Source organism: Lucilia sericata, unplaced genomic scaffold, assembly GCF_015586225.1.
Source record: "Lucilia sericata isolate MDLA Ls3-8-SP2 unplaced genomic scaffold, ASM1558622v1 Contig000138F_arrow, whole genome shotgun sequence".
Lineage (NCBI taxonomy): Eukaryota > Metazoa > Arthropoda > Insecta > Diptera > Calliphoridae > Lucilia > Lucilia sericata.
In genome coordinates, this window is record NW_023994170.1 from 310,581 (window position 1) to 337,951 (window position 27,371).

At 31.1% G+C, this 27,371-nt stretch overlaps 1 protein-coding gene across 8 annotated transcripts in view; it reads left to right on the forward strand.

The window, feature by feature from the left end:
- Positions 1–26,970, forward strand: part of LOC119601033 — a 309,656-nt gene extending 282,686 nt beyond the window's left edge. For all 8 annotated transcript variants that reach the window (XM_037951709.1, XM_037951710.1, XM_037951706.1 and 5 more), the window contains 2 exons: positions 2,762–2,901; positions 22,880–26,970. In XM_037951709.1, coding sequence (XP_037807637.1) covers positions 2,762–2,901; positions 22,880–25,584 — 2,845 coding nt within the window. In that variant the 3' untranslated portion in view covers positions 25,585–26,970. The remainder of the gene's footprint in view (positions 1–2,761; positions 2,902–22,879) is intronic.
- Positions 26,971–27,371: the final 401 nt, after the last annotated feature.

Below are 27,371 nucleotides of genomic sequence, written 5' to 3' on the forward strand. Positions count from 1 at the left end.
ATTTATTACCCAAATGTTCACATGGATGTCATAGTAGTTCATGCTAAATTTTAATTTTAGCTCTAATAGTTTCTCAGATATACATATGAGAAAGTTATGAAAGTCCGTTCGTTTTTTTCCTAAATATTCTCATGGATGCAAAGGTGTAAGATGTTATCTACAATAGTTTTCCAGATAAATGAATTTTAGTATTTAATTCATATGGGAGGTGCCACCGCCCCTATTTCTCCGCCCATATTTTGTCTAGTGTTTATAAAAACCCGAATTTTGGTAAAACCGGTTTTTCAGTTAATTGAAAATTTATTATTTCTAGAAAACCAGTTTGTCGGTTAACCGAGTATAAAAAACCGGTTAACCGAAATGTTTGAAAATCTTTAAAATATTCTAATATTTAGTTAAAAAATTCCATTTTGCGAAGTATTATGAATTACTTAAAAAGATATTTCTTCTTTTTAGTATACATATTTACATATGTACATTGTTATGTAAGAATCAATTCTGAGTCGACTAAGACATGTCCGTCCGTCCTGTGCGCAAGCTACAAGATATTTTGAACAAATTTGTCTGTCCAGCTGGCTGTCCATGTAAACCCTGTCCGCAAGCTACAAGATATTTTGAACAAATTTGGATCATAAGTGTTTTCGGCACAAGTTGCCGATTATTATTTCACCTAGCCCCCTGACCTTCAGATTTGAGTTTTTTAACTACGTCAAATATACTACTATCTCTCCAAAAATTGGTACAACTAAGTTTTATATAGGCATAAATGACCATGCCGATTATTATAATGAAGTCCGTCAAATGAAGTCCGATCATTTCGAAATTCGAAAAGGTCATAGTACCAATATTTTAATGCGTTACAAACATCAGCAGAAACGCATAGTACCCTTCCCACTATTGTGGTGTAGGGTATAAAAACGTGGAAATGTTCTGTATTTTATTTAGTGTTCTGTATTTGTTCAGTATTTCGTTATTTTTTCAGTTTTACATAAAAACGCATAGAAAAACGCATCAGAAATACAAAAATATTAAAAAATTCTGACACAAATGTAGGTAATACAGTTTTTTTCAACATTTAACTATTTATAAAATAACAATTTTGTTTGTAAATAAGGGGTTATTCACGATATTTGTATAATAAAAAATAGAAATTTAAATGTTGAAAAACATAATCTAAAGCAGGAAATCATCAGCAAACATAGTTTACATCAATTCTTCAAATTACGCGCAAATTTCATCGATTTTAATCTAAAAATTATAAAGAAATAAAAAATACTCCATAGAAAATTTCAAACATTTTTTATATATTTTTTATATATTTTTTAATTCAAGGCTTTTAGATTATATTTAAAACAACAAAAAATAAACAAGTAAGAAAGTATAGTCGGGCGTGGCCGACCATATGATACCCTGCACCAGTCATGAATATTAAATGTGATTTATTTTTCATAATAAAGCATTTATCTTCAATATTCCCTTGTTCCGATACATTTAAGCAATTTATGGATGAAAAACTAATTTTCTGAAAGAGGCTTTATATGGGGGCTAGGGGCAAATATGGACCAAGCCCGATAAAATTTTGTGAATATATTTATATTTACATAATATTTTATTGTGCTGAATTTCATCGCGATATTTGTGTTTATAAGTTAATTTTGGACATTCAAGTAATTTTCTGAAGGGGACTTTGTATGGGAGCTAGGGTCAAATGGGGCCCGATCTTTATGAAATTTGGCAGGATCACTTCTATAAAACTTAGTTGTGCCGTATTTTATCGATATATCTACATATTTAACGTAATTATGAGCTCAGAAGCCCTTTTCGGGGGGTTCTGTTCTATGGGGGCTAGGTGAAATAATGGACCGATTTTAACCATTTTCAATAGGCTTCGTCCTTTGGTCAAATAAAACGTGCGTGCCAAATTTCAACCAATTATCTTATAAATTGCGACCTGTACCTTGCGCACAAGGTTTACATGGACAGCCAGCCAGCCCCACTAAAGTGGTGTAGGGTATAAAAATTCATACCATTTAGGAACTTATTCTTAAATATTATTAACTTTTATCAATGAAAGCAGTTCATAATATTTAAGCTGAAACTTTTTTCTGTGAACAATCAATATAATAATGTTTAAAACTTTATTGACAATTGAAATATTGACGGTTAAAAATAACCTGATTTAGAAAATGGTGGTTAGTGTATTTTATTTTCTCCTGTTCTGTATTTTGCTGAAAAAATATGGTCGGCCATGCCCTACTATACTTTCCTACTTGTTTTAAAATATTTTTGGTTAAAAATTTTAAATATCACTATTATTGAGTGCGGCTTATATTTTTCAATTCATCACTAAACCTAAATAGAAGTAGTGAATAATTTTGAGCTACCACTAATTATTAGTAGTTTAAAATTAATGCGCTTTCCCCATCTTTGTATGTGGCTATTTGTTTCAAAAATACCAGCAAACTTCAAAAAGATTATTAAGAGTCAGAAGGTTAATATGGCGATTAAAAGGTAGAAGGACACTACCTTAATATTTCTATCATGAGCTATACATTTTAATCTGAAAACAATTTGAAAAAAAAATATATTATCTATTCAGTTAAGAAAGTTTTTAAAAATTTTCACAGGTTTGAGTCGATGTTTATTGGGTAAATACTTTAATTTATTTTTGTTCATAAAACATGTAAAATATGTATGTCTGTACAATGTACATTGTAAGTATGCGAAATTATTATTAGATATTTTTGCTTTGTATTTGCAGGTTTAAAATTTATAATTTACAATTTCAATCGGATGAAATGCAACAACGCATTACCGTTGATGGCCCACAAGTGGGAAATTGGTTTGCAGTAGCTTTTATTAGTTGGACAGATCCTAATAATGATCGAATTGAACAGCAAGGTGAGAAATTCAAACATATTCCCAAAAGTCTTATTTTGTTCCTTAAAGTGTGAAAAAATTAAAAGTTCGTACAATTAGTTTCGGTGGTTTTAATACTAATGCTTAATATTATCTATACGCAATAAAAAAACTGTTAAAAAATACTACATCAAAATGGCTTTTGACTTAAAGTTATATCAAATGAAGTCCTTCTAATTCTACGCATAGTACAGTATGTATGTATGTATGTATGTATGTATGTATGTATGTATGTATGTATGTATGTATGTATGTATGTATGTATGTATGTATGTATGTATGTATGTATGTATGTATGTATGTATGTATGTATGTATGTATGTATGTATGTATGTATGTATGTATGTATGTATGTATGTATGTATGTATGTATGTATGTATGTATGTATGTATGTATGTATGTATGTATGTATGTATGTATGTATGTATGTATGTATGTATGTATGTATGTATGTATGTATGTATGTATGTATGTATGTATGTATGTATGTATGTATGTATGTATGTATGTATGTATCTATGTATGTATGTATGTATGTATGTATGTATGTATGTATGTATGTATGTATGTATGTATGTATGTAGGTATGTATGTATGTATGTATGTATGTATGTGTATGTATGTGTGTATGTATGTATATCCTTATTGTAGACATTTGTAAACCAAATACGCAAATTCTTTTGTATGTTTTTATTTCATGTTGAGAAACTGTTTTGTTGAAAACTTCATTTTTGGTTCATACATAAATTACTTTTTTATAATTTTGGTAAATTTATGTACATACATACATGCATTTCATAAACAGAAAATATCATCTACAGTTTTTTGAAAAATAACAACAATAACATTCTTTAAGGCTTATCACAACATTTGCTATGTACATTAGAGTGATTCAGGCTTGTATGAAGAAACAAAATTCTCTGACAGGCCCCCCCTCTAGAATTGTTCTTTGAGTTGTAAAACTATGTTATACAAAAAATTAGGTTGAGAGGATAACGTTAACAGGTGCCGCAACGGCTCTTAACTTTCCAAATGCATTTACAAGGGGAAAATATTGATTTTTTCCAGTTTTGCTCAAATTTGGCCATTTAGAGTGTGTGCCAATCGGTAACAATTTACTTGAAAATGTAAATTTTTGATAGATATGAGGTGAATAAAATTTTAAAAGAAAGAAAAGAAAAATTTGAAAATACAAAAAATAAAATATTTTATAATTTTAGTTTATAATACATTTGTGATCGTAGAAATTTATTTTAAAAATAAAAAAATCAACAATTCTTTTGTTAAAATAAATGCAGATTTTCTTGTGAAATTAGTGACAATTGTCAAAATTTAATGTAATCAAAAAAAAGATTTCGTTTGGCACAACAAAAATGATAATATTTTCCACCATAAGAAAATTTTATTTTACCATAGAACTTTGCTGCCGTTTGGCACACAGTCTTAGTAATAAATTTTGAACTTTATTGTAAAGGAATCGTAATGTGCACAGAGTAAGCATTTCGGGAAGATATAAAAAATAGCTTGAAAACTTTAAAAGTTATTCATTCCAGGCCATTAACGTGTCTCACAGCACATGAATTCGAAATGTGACAAGAAAATTGGTATATAATCTAATTTAAATCAATACTTCTTACAGTTTAGCAGTACCTTTTGGTTTGAACTTATCGGATTTCGGGAAAATCGAATTTTTCGGTAATATTTTAGAGAATACTTAATAATTATTTACTGTTTTACATTTTCCAGATAATATGAAATATATATCCGAAGTTTTATTCAAATCGGACTTTTTTAACCCATAAACTGTGGAGTTCTAAGGTCAAATTTTGCAATATTTGTGAATTCTCTGTGTATCATATTTACCAAAAATTACTGGAATTTATCGTATATAGTCCGATATTTAAAATAGAGTAAAAAAGGCAAATTAACCCTTTAAGGCACTTGGGTTCAATTTAATACCAAAGTGTATTTCATTCATAAAATAAATCATTAAAAATATGAGATATAAAATCAAAATTTTAGCATGTTATTGTTCTATAGTGGTATACGGTGATGTCCCCATACAAATAGTGGATAGGATGGTACTTAGTGTTAGCTTTATTGAATAAAGGCTCAAATAGACTATACAAGCGGCTTATCAAACATATTTTTTTCATTCGCACACACTCTACACAAACATTGCTCGCACAAACACAAAGATACAGATCTCAATTTTTCTTAGAAATGTACATTTTTTTAACAAAATTTTTATTAATGAATATAAACCATACAAATGGTTTGACAAAAATTCAATATGTTTGTATAAAAATCAAATTTTTTTAATTTTTGTACAAACAAACAGCAAGCATTTGTACAAACACGAAACACCCTCATACACTACACAACAGGCTTGCACAAACGTAAAATATTGGTATGTTTGTCAAGCCGCTTGTGTAGTCTATTTGGGTCTTAAGAATCAATATAATACAATTCTAAATAAAATTCACATTCCTACTCCCCAAATAGATGGGGTTTCCGTAATGTAGTTTTTGTTTATCAATACAAAATGACCAAAAACTCAAATTATTTTGTTATAATATATAGTTTTATACCCCACAAAACATTTTTTCTAGGTCCAAATCCATAGATTTTCTAGTATACAATGTATCCAATTTAAAATTACTTATAATTTTTGAAATAAAAACAAAGAAACGATAGATTTCATGTTAAGTTAAATATTGATAAATTCTTATAGGTATATAGGATAATAAATCGGTTAGAAATTTAGTCGTACCACAACTAAAATATCTAAAAAATTTTATTTTAATATATAAGAGTAATAAAAATGTTAAATTTTATAAAATAATACAGCAATATTAAAAAAAATTAACAAAAACCTAAAAAAGCAAATTACTTTATTGAACTAAAAAATTAACAATACGTTCACATTTTATCAAAAATTTCGTTAATTAATATCACGATTTTACTTTTTATGGTAGAAAATTAAAATAAAAATTTAAAAAATTCAATAAACAAATTGCTTAATTTTGCTAAAAATAATTGATCAGATAAAGTTTTTATAAAATTTTAAATATTACTTAATTGATTCACTGTATATGTATTTATAACTACAGTAGCCCAGCAAAAAATCTGAAATTTTTGGTAATAGCCAGTAGTTATTTCATACATTACTTGGTAATGAGTGTTCATTATCATCCACATTATTTTATTTAGCTGAATAGGTTATTACTGGTAAAGAACAAGACAATTTGGATTTGTTATGGCTCAATTGTCTAGGTCGTTCATTTAACAAACAGGGGGTTCGTGGTTCGAGCCCTGCTGGATACTGTTTAATTTTTTCAAAATGACATTCATTTATATATTTTTGTAAAAAGCCGTTCTCAAAATAACAAAAATCAATATGTTGATGGAGCATCGAGTAAGCGGCAGGAGTGAGAAGCATAGAAAATAACTGAATGCCTGGGTTCAAATCCCGGCCGAGGAACTTTTTTATTTTTTGTTTTCTACATACAAAGTCGGCCCAAAATAACTAGTTATCACATAACATATTTGTAGGTTTATTTGTAACTAGTTATTTCGCAAAGTTTTTGTAATCAAATTAGTAACCATTTATTAATTTGTTTAAGGTAGGTACATATTATTTGAACCTCGTCGAACAAAAATAATTAGTTATTCACCCCAAAAGTAATTAGTTTCCACGTGATTACAATATTACTTTCTAGATTACTGGGTAATGAAAATTTTTGCTGGGAGTATTCACTGCAGCAGTAATATACATAAATAATGAATCCACAGGAGATTTTTTTAGTTGGTTTATTCTGGTGCATTTCACTTCTGATAAAGGCTAAATTCACACTCTCATACACAAAAGCACAACCAGTAAACAGAAGATAATTTACATTAGAGTGCTCCAAGCTTGTATGACGAAAAATGTTGTCCTTCAAAGTCATGTAAACGTTGCGGAATTTTCAAAACGGGCGTTTAAAAATCTAAATGTTTAACCAATAGCTGCGATCAGGCTCTAGTTATCTTATAACGACAAAACTCATGTTCGAATAATTACGCATATGTAGATTTGACAATCATGTATCATTTGTCAAAGAATTGCTAGAAATTGTCAGATAATTTTTTATTCTCATGATGTGTTAAAAAGAGTAGTTAGTAAATACAATCATTATCAGTTAGAGCCCGCAAATTTGGTCGGAGCCACATAAGTCTCAATATAATTAGTTAGGATAAAAAGTGGGCGAACTAGCAGCAGGGGGCGTGGCACCTCCCATATTAATTAAAAACACAAATTCGTTTATCTTGGAAACTATTATAGTTAAAAGCTTCAAATTTTGCACGAAGAACTTTAGCATCCATGTAAATATTTTGGGTAATAAATTGGCGGACTACCAATGGGGAGAGCGTCACCTTCCATATGAATTAAATACAACAAAATAGTTTATCTAAGAAACTAATATAACTAGATTCCTTAACTTTTGCAAAAAGGACTTTCATATTCATCTGAACCTTTTGGGGGAAAAAAGCGGACTTTTATCAGGGGGTGGCTTGGAAACCCCATATGAATTATATAGAAAAATTTGTATATCTGAGATACTGTAGAAGCTAGAATCTTCAAATTTTACATGAACATTCATGTGAACTTTTAGAGAAAAATGGGCGGACTTTTAATGAGGGGATTGGCCCCTCCCATATGAATTAAATACAATACAATATAATTTACATTTTCATAGCTTACATTAAAATCCTTATTAGCGTTCGGAAAAATTGGCGAACTTGCAGTAATTTGAGTGGCATTTCCCATGTGTAAGTGGATTTTTTTTTTGCTTTTAGGGTAGCAAAGCACACTGGGTATAGCTAGTATTATAGAAAATTCAAAAAGTACCTTTTGTAGAACGAAAAAGTACCAAAAAATCCCCTTTTATAGATTCTCACCCAATCAAGATCCTACATGCTAAATTTCGTGTTTCTAGGTTCCTTTTGTAGAACGAAAAATTACCTTTTTATAGGTTCTCACCTAATCAAGGCCCTACATTCTAAATTCATGTTTCTAAGTTCAATAATATAGAAAAATCAAAAAGTACCTTTTGTAGAACGATAAAGTGCCCTTTTATAGCATGCTTCTTTCATAATTTTTTGTTCTTGCAAAAGTAATACAATAATAAAATTTAATGTATGGTTATGTGTTTTCTTTGTTTATTGTTTTTGTCTGTGTATGAACGAAAAATCTCAATTTTTGATGAAATTTTCGGAGGTAGTCTCAGATTTTTGTTCATATCTTCCTTATTTATGGACCGAATTTGCTGATTTTACCTAGCGGTCTATTCGACCGTATGTCTGATAGAATTATTGAAGATTCGGATCTCGCAGATATCTGGGGTCTTCTGAAAACTGATTTCAACATAAATACGGACAGACAGACGGACATGGCTAAATAAGGATCCAGAATATATATACTTCATAGGTCGGAAAATTATATTATAGAAATTTCAAACGGAGTGACAAACTTATGTAAGGCAAATCCCGGTATAACGAATCGAATAATTCGTTATATCGGAATTAGTTTTTCTAGTAAATTTCTTTATTTAATGGACAAAAAGCCATTCAAATTAATATATGAAATTATTACTCCAAATTTTATTTGAAACATCTAATAACAACGCAAACGTTTTTCCATTTTGAACATCTGGACGGATTGTAAAAATTTGCTAATGAATTTTTGTTTTCTAACAATTTTAATTCCCTGCTATTTCCTTAATTTACTTTTATTTGTTAGATCCAAAAGATTGAACTCTTTTTAGGAAAAACTGAACTTGAGAATCGATAAATGAGTCTCATGATGATTATTTCAAAACCCTGGAATAATTGTGCCATGTTGAGATTAGGGATGCCAAACGGGAATTCCCGATTCCCGAAAATCCCGGGATTTTCGGGATTTGAAAGTACCGAAAACCGGGATTTTAAAAAATGAAATCCCGGGATATTTTTCCGCTATTTTATACATTATAAAGTACTAAATAAGAGAATTTAAAAAGTTTTTGGACTTAAGATGACTCTACTAACTTACAAGCTGAAATATCAAAAAAAAAGTAAGAGTGCTATATTCGGCTATGCCGAATATGCTTTTCTATAAACATCAGGGTGATATTACTCATCAAATTTACTGATAGGACCTTATATGAGAGGTAGGGTGAATCATTGACCGTTTTTATAAAATTTTTCATAATTTTTTTAGACCAATTTCGGTTCATACACTTTCCGGTAGGAAGATTTACGTTCCTATAAAAGTTTCTTAGCTTTTGGCGAGTAAGAAACTTACTTATCTCAAATTTCATCTCTACACTCGTACTTGTAAGCCAGTAATGAGCGTTAAAGTATTTATCTGGATGGGACCTTATGTAGGGGTAGGGTCAATTATGGACCGAAACACATAAAACTTGGTATAGAGATTTTGACTCGCATGAAACATATGTGTATCGAATTTCATCGCTATACTCGTATTTTTAAGCCAGTAATGAGCGTTAAAGTCATTTTTTTAACGGGACCTTATATGGGGGTAGGGTCAATTATGAACCGACCCACATAAAATTTGGTAGAAAGGTTTTGGCTCGTCAGGGATTTACGAATATCAAATTTCATTGCTATACTAAATAGGCATAGATACTATCGGATATATAAAAATAACAAGTACGAAATTATAGGCGGGCGAGCCCGACCATATAACCCCATACACCAGTTATGAGAGTAAAATGTAATTTAGTTTTCATAATAAAAGTATACCTCGCCTCCGATATATTCTAGCACTTTATTGTTAAAAAACTATTTTTCTGAAATATGCTTGGGGGTAGGACGCCATCATATGAGTCGATCCTCATAAAATTTGGAGGGCGAATTTACGGTTACATAAAATGTTTTATGCTGAATTTCATTGCGACAGTTCTCTTTTTAAGCGAATTGTGGACACTAATTCTTTTTTAAAGCTGTGTTTTGTATGGGGGCTCGGATCAAAAGCCCGATCATTTCAAATTTCATCAGCGTATTTTAGGACAGTATAAAACAAAAGCACTACTCCGGAGAAACCCAATATACCATCCCTACTAAGGGTATAAAAAGGGCAATAAATAGGCATTGATACTATCGGATATCTATAATGGAAGTCAACCTGTCAATAAGATGGCGAGAAGATAATTCCCTTGGTTAGTGAACACGGGATATAAGGTGGAGGAGATATAGGTGCAGTACAGGTGCTCTATGTAGCCTCGTATGGATCCCCATTACACATACTATTTAAATATTATTTGGAAACCATTGTAAGTTTGGATATCATGGGTATTATTTCAAGTTTTTATTCTACTATTCAGTGCCTGGGATGGAAAGATTTTTATTCTAAGTATGTACTTTGAATTAATTTGTTTTTCTTTTCACAAAATGCTTATTGGAAAGTACACACCTACTAAGAGTATTCATATTGCAATATGAAATAAAACATTTTATATTTGTCGGTAAATTATTAATATTTTTTGAATTTTTTTTATATTTTTCGGGATTTAGAAATCCCGAAAATCCCGGGATCCCGATATCGGGATTCCGGGATTTATTTAAAAATCCCGAATCCCGGGATTTCTAAAAACCAGTCCCGATTGGCATCCCTAGTTGAGATATATTCGTCCTCCTCGAAATAATTTATTTTGCTGTAAAATTGTATTAATTCAATGTATCCGGTTTAAACACTATTTACGCTAAAGTTATCATTAAATTAACATCTAACAGATTTAGGCTTTTTAGATATAATGTAAGCAATTTTGATTGATATGTCAGATATCCAGTATAACAAAAATTAGGATTATAAACGACTTCTTTCATGGTTGCATTATATTCTAATTGCTCAGTCAAGTTTTTTGACATTAACAATATCAATATAAAGTCAAAAGCTGGATTTTTCTTGGTATTTTTTCTTTTTATTCGTTATATCGAGTATAAAATTTCTAAACGTTCGCTATATAAGGTAGTTAATGTTAAAAATTTGGCTGTTCGTTATGTCGGATTTTCGTTAAAGTGAGATTGGCTATACCGGGATTTGCCTGTATACCCTTCCTACGAAGGTGAAGGGTATAACAAGGTAATAAAACCAACACACATTCAAATACATTTACGTTTTTTCACAAATACAATTGCATTTATTAAATCCAAATTTTAGTTTTTGCACTGTACGCCAGATGGATAGGCAAAAGTTTTCAATCGAGACTAAACAAATTTCAAATTATAATGTTAGCAGCGGCCAACAGATGGAGTTATTTCAAAATTTAATATTAAAATTATAAATTTTCCATAAAATTTGTAACAATTTGTTGCGAAAATTGGTATTTGCACTGAAATATCATCCGTGAAATATTTTAGTCACAGGAATTTTGTTTATTTTAATATTTTTACACATTTAAAAAAGTATTGGTGAATAGCAAAATAAAATAAATTAATTTTCTTTACAATTATTTTGGGTTTGTTCTATGAATACAAAGCAAAGTTGTTTGATGAAATTTTCAGAGGTTGTCTTAGATTTTTGCTCATATCTCCGTTATTTATGGACGGATTTTTTAAATAGGAAACTTCTCGACAGCATGTCTGACAGAATTATTGAATATTTGGATCCGAAGATATAAGGGGTCTTCAGATAATTGATTTCAACACACACACAGATAAACAGACATGGCTTAATCGGACATGGCTTAATCGACTCCGCTATCTATAAGGATCCAAAATATATATTCTTTATAGGGTCGGAAAATTAACGCAATGAAACCAACATACATCCAAACATAAATCTTTTGTTGTCAAGGCATGTAAAAAAATTGTCTTTTTTGATGAAATTTTCAGAGGTTGTCTCGGATTTTTGCTTATATCTCCGTTATTTATGGAGGGAATTTGCTGAAACTTCTCGAACGATGTCTGACAGAATTATTAAATCCCGAAGATATCTTGGGTCTTCATAAAACTGATTTCAACAGACACGCAGACGGACATGGCTTAATCGACCCAACCCTTCTCACGAAGTTGAAGGTTATAGAAATAACTAAAAATATAGCAAAGTTCCTTTAACGCTAAAAATGGATGCTCATAGTTGCTTCTTTAAAAACAATATAATTTTCTTGAAAAATTCCGTAATTTTGAATGTGTATATTTTCGTAAATGTTTAATACTTAGAATTATTTTGTAGTAATTTTGGCGACAAACGCTCAATGTTAAAATTTTTATTTTTACTTTTAAGATTCGCCTTTGCCGAATCTTATAAGGGTATATACATACATATGTATGTATGTATATGTATATTTACATATGTACCCTTCACCATAGGGGGTTACAATAGTTTAATTTCATGAAATCGCAATTTATTTTTCCCAACGAAGGTGAAGGGTATATATAGCAATACAATTTGTGGAAACAAAAATCACTCTACCAAATCTTTTGAGGATCGGTCCATAATTGAGCCTATCCCCCATATAAGGTCCCCTTAGCTACTAGCTAATTTCAATTTTTTTTAAGGTTCTCTTAAAAAAATTACTTTAACGCTCATAACTGTCTTTATAGTACCACTAGCTATACCCAGTGTGCTTTGCTACCTTAAAATCAATGTATGTATATAAAAAAAACACTTTACGGTTTTGAAGATTCTAACTAAGTATAATAGTTTTTCAGATGTACATTTTTTACATTTTGGGGATGCCACACGCAGAGAAAAAATATAGTTGTGGTAATCATAATCTAAGAGCAATATATTATGGTTAGAATTATAGTTAAAGTTAAAACATATTATGATAATTTTTAGTATAATAAGATATCATATTATGATTAAATATTGTCCTAATATTTCATCATAATATAGTTTTATTGATCATAATGTGATGTTGTAGCTTCATATTGTAGTTGCAAGTAACCATATTATGGTTTCAAGTAATCATATTATTGTTTCAAGTAACCATATTATGGTTTCAAGTAATCACATGGCTTCAAGTAACCATATTATGGTTACATATTAAACATAATATGGTTAATCTAATGTGCTCGGCGTAAATTGTAATTATTTTTTAGTTTTCTTTTAAACAAACACAAAACTTCAAAGCACAGGTATTCCCACAAAAAAATTATATATCCACACTTTTATGCCAATATAAACATAATTTAAATTTTTTTTAATTATTAATTTTCTATGCACCATATTTTATGTATTTTATATTTCTTTTGAATTTCATATTGTTTACGATTATATCTTCAGATATTATTTATTTTTTACAATTATTTTAACACTTCGTTTGTTCAACAATTTATTTAATCCGATCTAGTACGGATAAACCACACAACTGATATAAAATGGCAATACCAAAATATTTTTAATAGTAAACGTATTTTACTTATATCTTAAACATTATATGGGTAAACATGTAAAAACTACCATTTAATGGTTATTTGATAGTTTAAATGGTTCTAAATAATATAATATGTTTACACAATTATCATTATTTATTTGTTGTAGAAATAATTATTATTCAGAGAATCATTCTCAAATTTGTAATTGTCATAAACATATAAATGTTTTCAGTAACTAAAGTATTGATGAAATTCAATAAAAATAACAATTGTTTGGTTATGACAACAAAATATTGTTACAAAAAACATAGAATAGTTGTCCTAACCATGCCGAACCATGTTTTTTCTCTGCGTGCACGCAAATTATTGCAAGTTCGCCAATTTTTCCAAACGTTAATTTAGATTTTAATGTAACCTACGAAAAATTTTAATAATATAATAGTTTTCAATTCGCTAGTCCGCCAATTTATTACTCAAATTTTCACATTGATGTCAAAGGATTTTTGCTCTAATAGTTTCCCAGACATACGATTTTTTCTCCTTATTTCATATGGGAGGTTCAAACCCCCCAATTTATTTAGAATTTTAGCGTCAATTTATTTACATGTATGTTAGAGTTGTTCTTGCAAACTTTGAGGATTTTAGCTCTCATAGTTTTTCAAATATACGTGATAAAAGTCCGCCCTTATTCCCCAAAATGTTCAGATGAATAAAAGTTCTTCGTGCAAAATTTTAAGAAACTAGCTCTATGTTTACATGGATGCTTAAGTTCTTCGTGCAAAAGTTGAAGGTTCTAACTCTAATAGTTCCCCATATAAGCGAATTTGAGGACTCTATCTGTTATATTTGCTCAGATATATTGATTTAAGATTTTCTTCATAAGGAAGGTGCCACGCCCACTATAGCCATTTCTCCCATTCTATCCAAAAATATTGTTATGGATGTCAAAGTTATCCATACAAAATTTGAGGACTCCAATTCCTGCCGTTTCTGAGATATGCGCCTTTAAATACTTATTTTAAATGTGGGCGTGGCACGTCGCCCACTTGAAATTTTGAAGTAAAAAGTAGCCTATAGTTCCTTCTAGATATACAGGAAGACTCTGTGAAAATTTCAGAAAAATCGGTTCAGCCGTTTAGCTGTCTATAAAGTACAAACATACAAACAAACAAACATACAAACACACATTCATTTATATAAATATATATATATAGACTAGATAAAACCCAGCGTGCTTTGCTACTCCTGTCGATATAAAATAAAAAATATTCAAAATGTATGGAAATGCATTTTTTGTTTAGGAAAATTTTATTAATATTTGTTTGTCACTATCCAAAACCATAAAGTAACAAGTAAGAGTGTTATATTCGGCTATGCCGAATCTTATATACCCACCATCAAACCTCGTTTGACTCGAATGAAACTTACTTATGTCGAATTTCATCTATATACTCGTATTTTTAAGCCAGTTATAAGCGTTAAAGTAATTTTCTGAAGGGGACCTTATATAGGGGGTTAGGGTCAATTATGGGTCGATCCTCATAAAATTTGGTAGACAGAATTTGGTTCGTATTAAATTTATTTGTGTCGAATTTCAACGCTACACTCGTATTTTTAATTGATTAATGAGCGTTGCAGTCATTTTCTGAAGGGGACCTTATATGGGGGGTAGGGTCAATCATGGACCGATCAACATACAATTTTTTGGATAGATTTTGACTCGTATGAAACTTACTTATGTCGAATTTCATCTATATACTAGTATTTTTAAGCCAATAATGAACGTTAAAGTCATTTTCTGAAGGGGACCTTATATAGCGGGTAGGGTCAATTATGGACCGATCCTCATAAAATTTTGCATAGTGATTTTGGATCACAAGAAACTTATTTATGTCGAATTTCATTGCTATATTCGTATTTTTAAACAAGTTATGGCTGTTAAAGCTGCTTTTCGAGGGGCCACTTGTATATGGGCTATCCGAAAACGTGGACCGATATTGCCCATTTTCAATACCAAACAAACCTTACCTATAAGAAATATTTATGTGAAATTTCAACCCTCTAGCTCTTTCCATTCGGACTCTATCGTGCTTTCAACAGACAGACGGACAGACATGGCTAGATCGTCTTAGAATTTAATGAGGACCCAGAATATATATACTTTTGTGGGTCTATGACCAATATTTCTATGTGTTACAAACGGAATGACAAAATCAATATACCCCCCATCTTTTTTGATGGTGGGTATAATAAGACAAAGAAAGTTTTATATTTAAAGTATTTTATTGATTAATTGATATTTCTTATTCCTAAAAATAAAATTTACAAAATATTACAAAATTACTAAAATATAATTGTATAATTATAATAATAATTATATAATTATTTCCTATTGTAAAGCCTTAGGATATACAATATTTTTCATTTTCCCCTCAGTGGCGTAGATATACAAATCTGAAGGTTTCCCAACATAAAGCTGACCATGTGAGAAGCATGGATTTTCGAGATTTATTCCAAACACTTGCAGGGATTGACCCTGACATTTGTTTATTGTCATCGCGAATGCCAAATGTATAGGAAATTGCAACCGTTAAAAGTCGAATGGCATTTCCGATGTTGTCATTGGGATCCGAGATAGTAAGACATCCGTTCCTTTATATTGGCCAGTTATAATCGTTGCTTCGATTAAGTTAATTGAATACCATTACAAAGACGTGGTGGATCAATATTTCGCAATAAAATAATTGGGACGCCAATTTTCAACTTCAGTTCGTGGAGTGGAAAGCCTGGTAAATGAAATGTATTCAAAAATTCTACAGAATAATTGACGACATCATCGTTATATGTAACAGTATCGATGGATTTATATGTTTTTTATATACCATCGATTCTATTCAAAATAATATTATTGATACAATTAACGTCAATGTTTTTGGGTGCCAGTAAAGCAAGCTCACATAACCACTTCCTATTTTTTAAATTACGTTGAAGATTTGTAAAAACACAATTTATTAACTCTTCCTTCGATTGTGTGATACTGCAAAAGTTTATATGTTGACATTATTGTATTGTATGCCATTCTCTGCTCTGGTTGTAGATGCGGTAAATTTTCTGCCACCAAATTCTCTAAATCTTGTGGATTGTAACCCATTTCACGTTGCAGATCTTGGTCATTTGCTCTAAATAATAATATGAATACTTACTACAGTGACTTCCACAAAATTTGAGACTCCCGCTGTTTTTATTTGCCTTCATATCTCTAAGCTATATTAAGTGTGCTTTCATCCTAAAGCTATAATAATTAAAAAACTTCCTTTACGATTTTTGAAGATTTCGGCTCTTACAGTTTCCCAGATATACGAATTTTTGCATTTAATTTATATGGAAGGTGCCAAGCCCCTATTAAATGTCAGAGTTCTTCGTGCAAACTTGAGGATTCTAGCTCTAATATATTTTCAGATACACGAATTTTTATACTTAATTCATATGGGAGGTACCAAGACTGCCTAAAAGTTGCTAATCCGCCCATTTTTGTCCTAAACATTCAATTTGATACTAAAGTTCCTCCGAAAAAATGAGAACTTTAGCTGTTATATTTTCTCAGATATTATGAAAGTCCACCCATTTTTCTCATAAATATTCACGTGGATGTTAAAGGTCTTTGTGAAAAATTAAAATTAAGATTCTATCTCCAATAGTTTCCCAGATCAACGAATTTTAATATATAACTCATATGGGAGGTACCACGCCCCCTTTTGCTAGTACGCCCATTTTTTGTCCTAAACATTCAATTTGATGCTAAAGTTCCATCGAAAAAAATGAGGACTCTAGTTGTTATATTTTCACAGATATACTAATTTAAGATTTTCTTTATATGGGAGGTGCCACGCCCACTATGGCTAGGCTGCTATATGTGTTCATATGGATGTCAAAGTTTTGCATTCAAAATTTGAGGACTGTAGCTCTTGCATTTTCTGAGATATGTGACTTTTAATACTTATTTTGTATGTGGGCGTGGCACGTCGCCCACTTAAAATATTGAAGTAAAAAGTACCCTATAGTTCCTTTGAGGCATACAGGAAGAGACTGAAAATTTCAGAAAAATCGGTTCATCCGTTTAGTTGTCTATAAAGTCCAAACAAACAAACATACAAACACACATTCATTTTTATATATATAGACTAGCTATACCCAGTGTGCTTTGCTACCCTAAAAACAATATAAATAAAAAATCTTCTTAATAATTTTGAAGATTCTAACTATAATGTTTTCCAGAGATATTTTTTTCCGAACGTTAAATAAGATTTTAATGTAATCGATGACAAATTAAAAAGAAATCTAATATTTTCCCAGATATACGAAATTTTGTATTTAATTTATATAGGGGGTGCCAAGACCCCATTGAAAGTCCGCCCGTTATTCTCTAAATGTTCACATTAATGTCAAAGATCTTCATGTAGAATTTGAAGATTCTAGCTCTAATAGTTTCTCAGATATACGAATTTTTCTATTTAATTCATATGGGAACTCACGGCCCCCAGATGAAAGTTCGCCCTTTTTTTCTCCAAAATGTTCATATGTATAATAAAGTTCTTCTTGCAATATTTGAAGAATCTTGTTCTATTAGTTTCCCGGATAAGCGAAATTTTGTATTTACTTCATATGTGAGGTGCCAAGCCCCCCATTGAAAGTCCGCCCGTTATTCTCTGAATGTTCACATGAATGTCAAAGTTCTTCAATTAAAATTTGAAGATTCTAGCTCTAATAGTTTCTTAGATATAATAATTTTCCTATTTAATTTATATGGGGGCCCAAGCCCCCCATGACGAAAGTCCGCTTTTTTTTTCTCCAAAATGTTCAGATGAATATTTAAGTTCTTAGTGCAAAATTTGAAGAATTTAGTTCTATTAGTTTCCCAGATAAACCAATTTTTGTATTTTATTAATATGGGAGGTGCTGCTCCCCTCATGGGTAGTACGCCAATTTAATTCCCAAAATGTTTACATGGATGTTAAAGTTACTCGTGCAAATTTTTAATATTCTAACTATAATAGTTTCCAAGATAAACGAATTTTTGTATTTAATTTATATGGGAGGTACCACGCCCCCTAATACTAATCCGCCCACTTTTTGTCTTAAATAATTATATTGATACTAAAGTTGCTCCGACAAAATTTGAAGACTCTAACTATTATATTATCTCAGATATAAGTTAATATTTTTAATATGGGCGGGGCACGTCGCCCACAGGAAATTCAACAGAAAAAGGAGCCGAGAGGCCCAGACAGACAGGAAGAAGCGGGGAAAAGGCAGGAAAAGCGGGCCAGCCGGGGAGCAGGCGAGAAAGCACAAACAAACAGACAGACAGACAGACAGACAGAAGCAGACAGACATACAGACAGACAGACAGACAGACAGACAGACAGACAGACAGACAGACAGACAGACAGACAGACAGACAGACAGACAAACAGACAGACATAAGAGACATACAGAAACAGAATACAGACAGACAGACAGACATACATACAGATAAGAAAGACATAGACATAAATACAGACATAACATACATACATAATGAATACATACATACAAATAACAGACATACAGACATACATACATACATAAATAAGACATACATACATAATACATACATACACATAATACATACCGACATACATACATACATACATACATACATACATACATACATACATACATACATACATACATACATACATACATACATACATACATACATACATACATACATACATACATACATACATACATACATACATACATACATACATACATACATACATACATACATACATACATACATACATACATACATACATACATACATACATACATACATACATACATACATACAACACACTTCATTTTTATATATGTATATAGATTATTAATGTTAATGTAAAATTAATGCATTAAATTCAAAAATATTTAATGTTAATGCAAATTTAATGCATTAAATGTACCCATGTTAATGTTAATGCAAAAACTTTCATTAACATTAATTTTTTTTAATGTTGAAAAAATTGTTAATGCATTAACATACTTAATGCACTTATCCCAGGTCTGTCTAATAGTTTGTATTGCTAGTCCGCCAATTTATTACCCAAATATTCACATTTATGCCAAAGTTATTCGTGCAAAATTTGAGTATTTCAGCTCTAATAGTTTCTGAGATATACAAATTTTTGCATTTAATTCATATGGGAGGTACCAAGCCCCCCTAAAGAATGTCCGCCCGTTTTTCCCCCACATGTTCACATGTATTTTAAAGTTCTTCCTGCAAAATTTGAAAATTATAGTTCTAATTGTTTCTCAGATAAATTAATTTTTTTATTTAATTCATATGGGAGGTGCCTCGCCCCCTATTGCTAGTCCGCCTATTTTTTGTCCTAAATATTCATGTTGTTAATAAAGTAGCTCCGAAAAATTTGAGAACTCTGTTATATTTTCTCAGATATACTAATTTCAGATTTTATTATATGGGAGGTGTCACGCCCACTATAGATAGGCCGCCCATTTCCACATATGTTCATATGGATGTCAAAGTTGTCCATACAAAATCTGACTCTAGCATATTCTGAGATATGCAACTTTTAATTATTATTTTGGATGTAGGCGTGGCACCTCGCCCACTTAAAATTTCTAAATAAAAAGTAGCATGTAGTTCCTTCCAGACATACAGGAAGGCACTGTGAAAATTTTAAGAAAATCGGTCCAGCATTTTAGACGTCTATAGACTGCAAACAAACCCACAATCAAATAAACACACATTCATTTTTATATATATAGATAGTGAGGAAATTCAACACACATTTTTTAAGAACAAAAAACTCTAACAAATTTTATGAGTATCGGTCCATTAGGAAATTCAACAACAACAAATTTTGTAGGAACAAAAAACTCTTAACCGAATTTGATGAGGGTGGCAAAATTACTGTATGGCCCATAACTGGCTTAATAATAAAAGTAGAGTGATGAATGAAAAATAGTTTTATGTAAACCAAAATTTTCGGAACATATAAAAATTCTTGCAGAAAATCAGTTGATTTGTGTAAATTGTTCAAAAATTGTGCCAAAAAAAGTGACAATATTCACTTTTTTAAATTCTGTAGAGACTGGTCCCTACATACATACATACATACATACATACATACATACATACATACATACATACATACATACATACATACATACATACATACATACATACATACATACATACATACATACATACATACATACATACATACATACATACATACATACATACATACATACATACATACATACATACATACATACATACATACATACATACATACATACATACATACATACATACATACATACATACATACATACATACATACATACATACATACATACATACATACATACATACATACATACATACATACATACATACATACATACATACATACATACATACATACATACATACATACATACATACATACATACATACATACATACATACATACATACATACATACATACATACATACATACATACATACATACATACATACATACATACATACATACATACATACATACATACATACATACATACATACATACATACATACATACATACATACATACATACATACATACATACATACATACATACATACATACATACATACATACATACATACATACATACATACATACATACATACATTACATACATACATACATACATACATACATACATATATACATTTTTTCGTGTTATTATTTTATGATATATGACTTTATGAGGACCGTGTGAATCCCCTATATGTGTATACAGTTGTATTTCCTTTCCGGACATTTTATTAAACTTTTTTGAAAAAATGTAAAGTAATGAATCAGTTTATATACATATAGGGTAATTTCAAAAAAATTGCGAAAAGTAGCATTTTGAACATGACCCTCTCCGATTTCGATGAAACTCAGTACACACATTCTTCATGTAGGATGATGGCATCAAACAACGTCCTTTAGTCAAGGATATCTCAAAAAGGGTACCTTTCATTTTCTTTATTCCTTCACACAAAATTTCTTATAGTGTACTCAACAATATATAAAAAATTTAGAATGGGACAATGTGGGGATCTCCAGCAAACGAACTTTTAGTAAAATAATCCATATCAATTTCATATAAATTACAAAATTTATAATTTTATTTGTTCATGAACACACAAATAAATTTAAAAATTTGAAAAAAAATTAAATTGTTCATGAACAAAAATTTTACATTTTTGAAATTTGTATGGAAATGATATGGATTATTTTACTAAAAGTTGATTTACTTGAGATCCTCTCTTTGTCCCATTCTGAATTTTTATATATTGTTGAATACACTATAAGCAATCCTATGTAAAGATTTAATTTTGAGATATCCTTGATTAAAGGACGTCTTTTGATGTCATTATCCTTACATTAAAACTATAATATTTTAAAGCTTGTTGAAAAAAATCTTAAAAAAAGTGAACTTTGAACTTTCATAAAATGCTGGCCCATTGTGCAACGTCCGTCTATTCGAAATTTCCGATGGGGTCACTGTTCAAAATTATGAATATAATTTGAAACAAGTAGGAAAGTATAGTCGGGCATGGCCGACCATATAATACCCTACACCATGAGTATATTTTAAAAATTTTTATTTTTCACAAAGAAGCTTTTATGTTGAATTTTACCTTAATTCCAAAGTATTTAAGCAATTTATTGATAAAAAACAAATTTTCTAAATGAGGCTTTATATAGGAGTATAGGTCAAACATGGGCCGATCCTTATTAAATTTGGGAAAAGGATATATTTTTAAATAATAGTTAATTATGTTGAGTTTCATTGCGATACAAATGGTTACATGTCAATTTTAGACGTTTAAGACATTTTTTGAAAGGGGTTTGTATGGGGGCTAGGGTTAAATAAGGGCCGATCATTACGAAAATCTGCAGTGTCATTTATACTTATATAAAACTTATTTGTGCCAATTTTTAGAGACGTAATTATGGCATAAAAAGTCCAAATCGGGAGGTACGGTTGTATGGGGGCTAGGTGAAAGAATGGACCGATTTCAACCATTTTCAATAGGCTTCGTCCTTGTGCCAAAAAACATAAAATTATCTTGAAAATTGCGGCCTGTACCTTGCGCACAAGGTTTACATGGACAGCCAGCCGGACAGACGGACATGTCTTAATCGACTCAAAATGTGATTTTTAGTCGATCGGTATACTTAAAGGTGGGTGTAGGACCAATATTTTTGTGTGTTACAAACATCAGCACAAACGTATAATACCCTCCCCACTATAGTGGTGTAGGGTATAAAAACTTTAAACATGAAAGGATGGATAAGAAACAAAATTGTTGCTAGCATTGTGAATGTTGCTTTAGAAATTGATTCGACCATAAAATGTTTTTTCGACCCGTCCTAATGTATGCATGCATCGCATTTCAGAAACCATTTAGTCTTTATCGCAATTAAGAGCAATTACACACAGATTTAATTATGGTCTTTAAACATTCCTCTTTATTTCAGGTCTGGCTGCATCATGTGACACATTGTTGTTGGCCGAAATGTCGGTGTCACGTTTCCATCCGATAATCATAAATAATGGTCAAGTGCATAATAACACTCTAACTAGCAACAGTGTTGTGCAAAATGCGAATGTTGTAAACAATGTCAAATATTCCAACAATTCAACTTTATCTGACGTTGATATAAAAGTAACAACTTCAACTACAAAGACAAAGACAACAGCAGAAACTAATACAACAGTACCTAAAACGGATTCTATAACTGAAACGTATATGCAAACACCATCATCAAACTTTTCCACCCAATCCCCAAATACTGCATCAACTTTACCATTAACATCTGCATCTACATCGACCCCAAAATCATATAGTAAAATGAACATGAACAATAGAAACAGTTCCACTGAAACCACAAACAATGAAATCATTTACAAATTCTATGTGCCTCGTAACATTGGAGTAGCCACTGCACGCATTTCATTTGCCCATGTATGTTCACATTGTCCCGATGTCGGCTTTCATATACAGGCAAACGCCTTTCCCAGCATTGGAGCAGAGGCTGAGAAGAGTCATGAAAGTAATTACATACACAGCACTATTATAAAACCAAATCAAACAGGAGAAATCTCTATTGAGTTTTATGTGCAACCCATGACTTGGCACTATGCCCTACTCAAGTTTGTCAGCCAGAGGGGTTTTATGGCTAATTCTATTTTAGGTCAGATACAACCAGAGGACAAACAAAATGAACATGTGCCACTAAGAAACAGTGAGAACTTGCAACGACTAAAGCGTCACGAGGACGATGTTGTAACAGCTGCCATGACTGAAGGTAATGAGACGGCCACTTGGTACCATTTGCCGTTTGTAATGCAAATTGATTTCTATGAACCATCGGACCAGGATACAAAAAGTGAGAGTAATGAAAATGCAAATAAACATGATGAAATGAAAAATGAAGGTACAAGTGAAAATAATGTAAATGAAACCAGTGTTAATAACACGCACAGTACAAGTGAGAGAAACATTTGGGAACCCAAGCCTTTTCGCGACATGGAGTTTTATCCACTTTTAAGACAAACTTATCGTGAATTTTTTATGTATGACTATGATTTAGTGCCCGATGAAAATGGCACAGTACCATCGGTGTTAAATCTTACTGCTGGCATGCCTGCAGGATTCGCTTTCGATGTGGGTGAAGTGTATGATATCGGTGGTACTTTATCCTTTGCAGTATCGATGAAACATGGACTGAAAGCTTCTAACCCAGAGGCTGTAAAAGCGATGCCTTCTATTCCTAGTACTAGTGAACGTAGTGGAATTTTAGCGGAAAAGCTCATTGGCAGTCCCAACATGGATTCTAACAATGACGGAGAACAGGACAAGGGGAAATCGAACGGTAAAAACTTGCCTCGCAGTAATCAAACTATTATTGTTTGCATGCATCTTGGTGAACCTGGAGAGCCTACATGGCCCGATAAATGTCGATATGGACGACGACTACTACCTGCATCTAGTATAGTCAATAACACTGACTCAAATACCAGTACGGGATTAATACATGTTCCTTTTCCCGAAAGCGGTCGGTGGTATGTCACCATGGGTTTGTATTGCCACGGAGCCGAGACAACATCTCGTGCTACTATCATTGATAGTGTTAAAGATTTTGTCAAGAAGTTTACTCACATGTTGGAATACATGCGTCATCCATGCGCATGTGCATCGAAACTTCCACGATACCGAGAATGTGTTAATGATCCAAATTGTTTTGCTGCTATGAATGAAACTGAGACCCTAAAGATTAAAGAGTGTCTTATGGACTCAAAATGTACATCAAATCACCTTGAGATGACACAAAAATTTGAAATTCACCATAAATTCGCCACAGAGCAGCACTTTGCCATCGATAACTGTAGCACATCGGTTGTATTTACCATTTCTTCGAGTCCCTGTGTTGCTGGACGATGTGGTCGTTATGGTCGCTGCTATCATTACATGTCAGGTGGCTTCGTTTTTTCAACATGTGTTTGCATGAAAGGTTACCGAGGTTGGGACTGTACTGAAGACTCTCAAGTTCCCTCCAGTATATCTATTCTAATGGCCTCACTTCTACTTACGCTTAGCAATCTATTATTTTTTCCTAGTATTTATATTGCTGGTCGCCGACAATTCTACACTGAAGCCGTTATTTATTTCTTCGCCATGTTCTTCTCAATATTCTACCATGCCTGTGACTCGGGAGAAGACGAATACAGTTTTTGCTTAGTTAAAATTGGAGTGTTGCAATTTTGTGATTTCTACTGCGGATTACTGGCTATTTGGGTCACACTGGTGGCGATGTCTCATGTACGACAACAGTTTGTCTCACTTCTCCATATGTTGGGAGCCATTCTTCTAGCATTTGGCACTGAACTGAATAAGCAAAGCCTCTGGGTGTTTCTCGCCCCAGCTCTTACAGGTATTTGCCTTATATCGGCCAGTTGGGGAATGCGTTGCTATAAGTCTCGAAAGTGGTTTCCGGCTCGCCGATATTTAATAGTCTACATGCCATTGGGCACAGTTCTTGTGATGGTGGGTCTAGTCTGTTATGCATTCCTGCAAACCAAACAAAACTATCACATCGTTCACTCCGTTTGGCACATGGTAATGGCATTAAGCATCTTGTGTCTCTTGCCCTCTCGTAAATCATTCATACCGAAATGCTAGCATTCGCCTTATACCCGAGAATTTCTGCTCACCGAGCAGGAGTTCTACATGTGAACTTTAGCTCTACACTATGGGTTGCTATAGCGAACTTATACGAAAATATGACCAAGATCGCCTCCCATTAAAATCACCACAGCACCAATAACACGATATTTTCAATAGGTATAAAAAATCATTTTCATTACATTACCATCGACGCCGTCGTCATAGTTATAGTTATTAATATTAAGAAACTTTATCATTTATTACTATTATTACACTTACTAGATAAAGATCAAAATATATATTTTTAATTGTACTCTTTGGTACATTTGTGCCTATTAATTTATTTGTGTACTATGTATGGAATAGGAAAATACAAAAGTAAAAGGAAACTTAGTTACTAAAACAACTACACAGTGAGATGGCAAACATTTTGTTGTTTGTTTTCTATTGATCGGAAATATATATAATATGATATATAAAATACCTTTATATGCTTGTATAGTATATTAAGTAAGTAGATATGTACGTATGTACGTTTAAGGATTTACATATGTACATAAGTATGTAATTTAATAGTAAACATGTACATATAGTTTATATATGATATACATGCATATATTAATGCATATATATTTTATAATGAATAAATAACTAAATTAATACATAAATCATGAATTTGAAGAAGAACAAGGATGAAAACGACAAAAATACATAGATAATAAAAAACATAGTACAATAGATAAAATGCAAACAGATACTCCAAAATTTATTTTTTTATTTACATACACATTTCTAAAGCGCACATTAAAGGTTCCGTTCCTGTATCACAAAACATTCTGCTAAAAAATAATGTACATTAATTTAATAAAAAAATGCAAGTTTTGGCATACATACCCATACCAATATGCAGATATTTAAAAGAAAAAATATTAAAACAACTTTTTTTCCAATATTTTTTCTAAACTTAGACGAGTTAAATAAAGCTAGTGTAGTTATTTTCGGCCCCTTTAAATATCTGCATATAGAGTCACTCTAAGCGAAACTCGGACCTTTTATTAAAATAATTTTAATGACATATATTGTAAAAACGATAACTAAAATAAAAATTGTTTTTTTTTTTTTTTTTTTCTTTTTGATTTATTAAGCAAAATTTATCGTCATTGTTTATAAATTAAAATAGACAAAAATGATCAGGTACATTTGGGATGAAATACATTTTTAAGAACTATTATTAAAGAGTCCGATTCTGGCTTGAAGCGACTGTAATTGTCTTGGCAACTAGATTTTTGTATGGGAAAGATAAATAATAAATGATTAATAAATTATTGATAACTTTATGTATACCGGGTAAAGCATTTATGCACCACTGAGTGCAGCAACCAGATAAATGTGAATTGGCTATATAATCATTGTTCTATAGCCAGGAACATAACTACATTCAGAACAATTCGAAGTATTTGGTACTTGTAGTGGTCATGTCTTTTGTATCCTGAAGCTTTAGCAACTAATAACTAACTACTCATGTATTAAATAAAAACTGTTTCTACTATCACTACTACTTATAATAACATTAATGTATATAATCGAAATTAAAATGCATAAAATAATGTACATATTTGAAATAGAAATATGTATGTATTTTGGAATAATAAAACTATAAAGAATCTAAACTAAACTAAATATTAACTATTCATTTATTAGATGAAATGGTGAGTAATATTTGTATTTACACATTAAATTGATTTTTAACATTTTATACACAGTATGTATGAACATAAGAAAATAAATAAAATTTACAATGT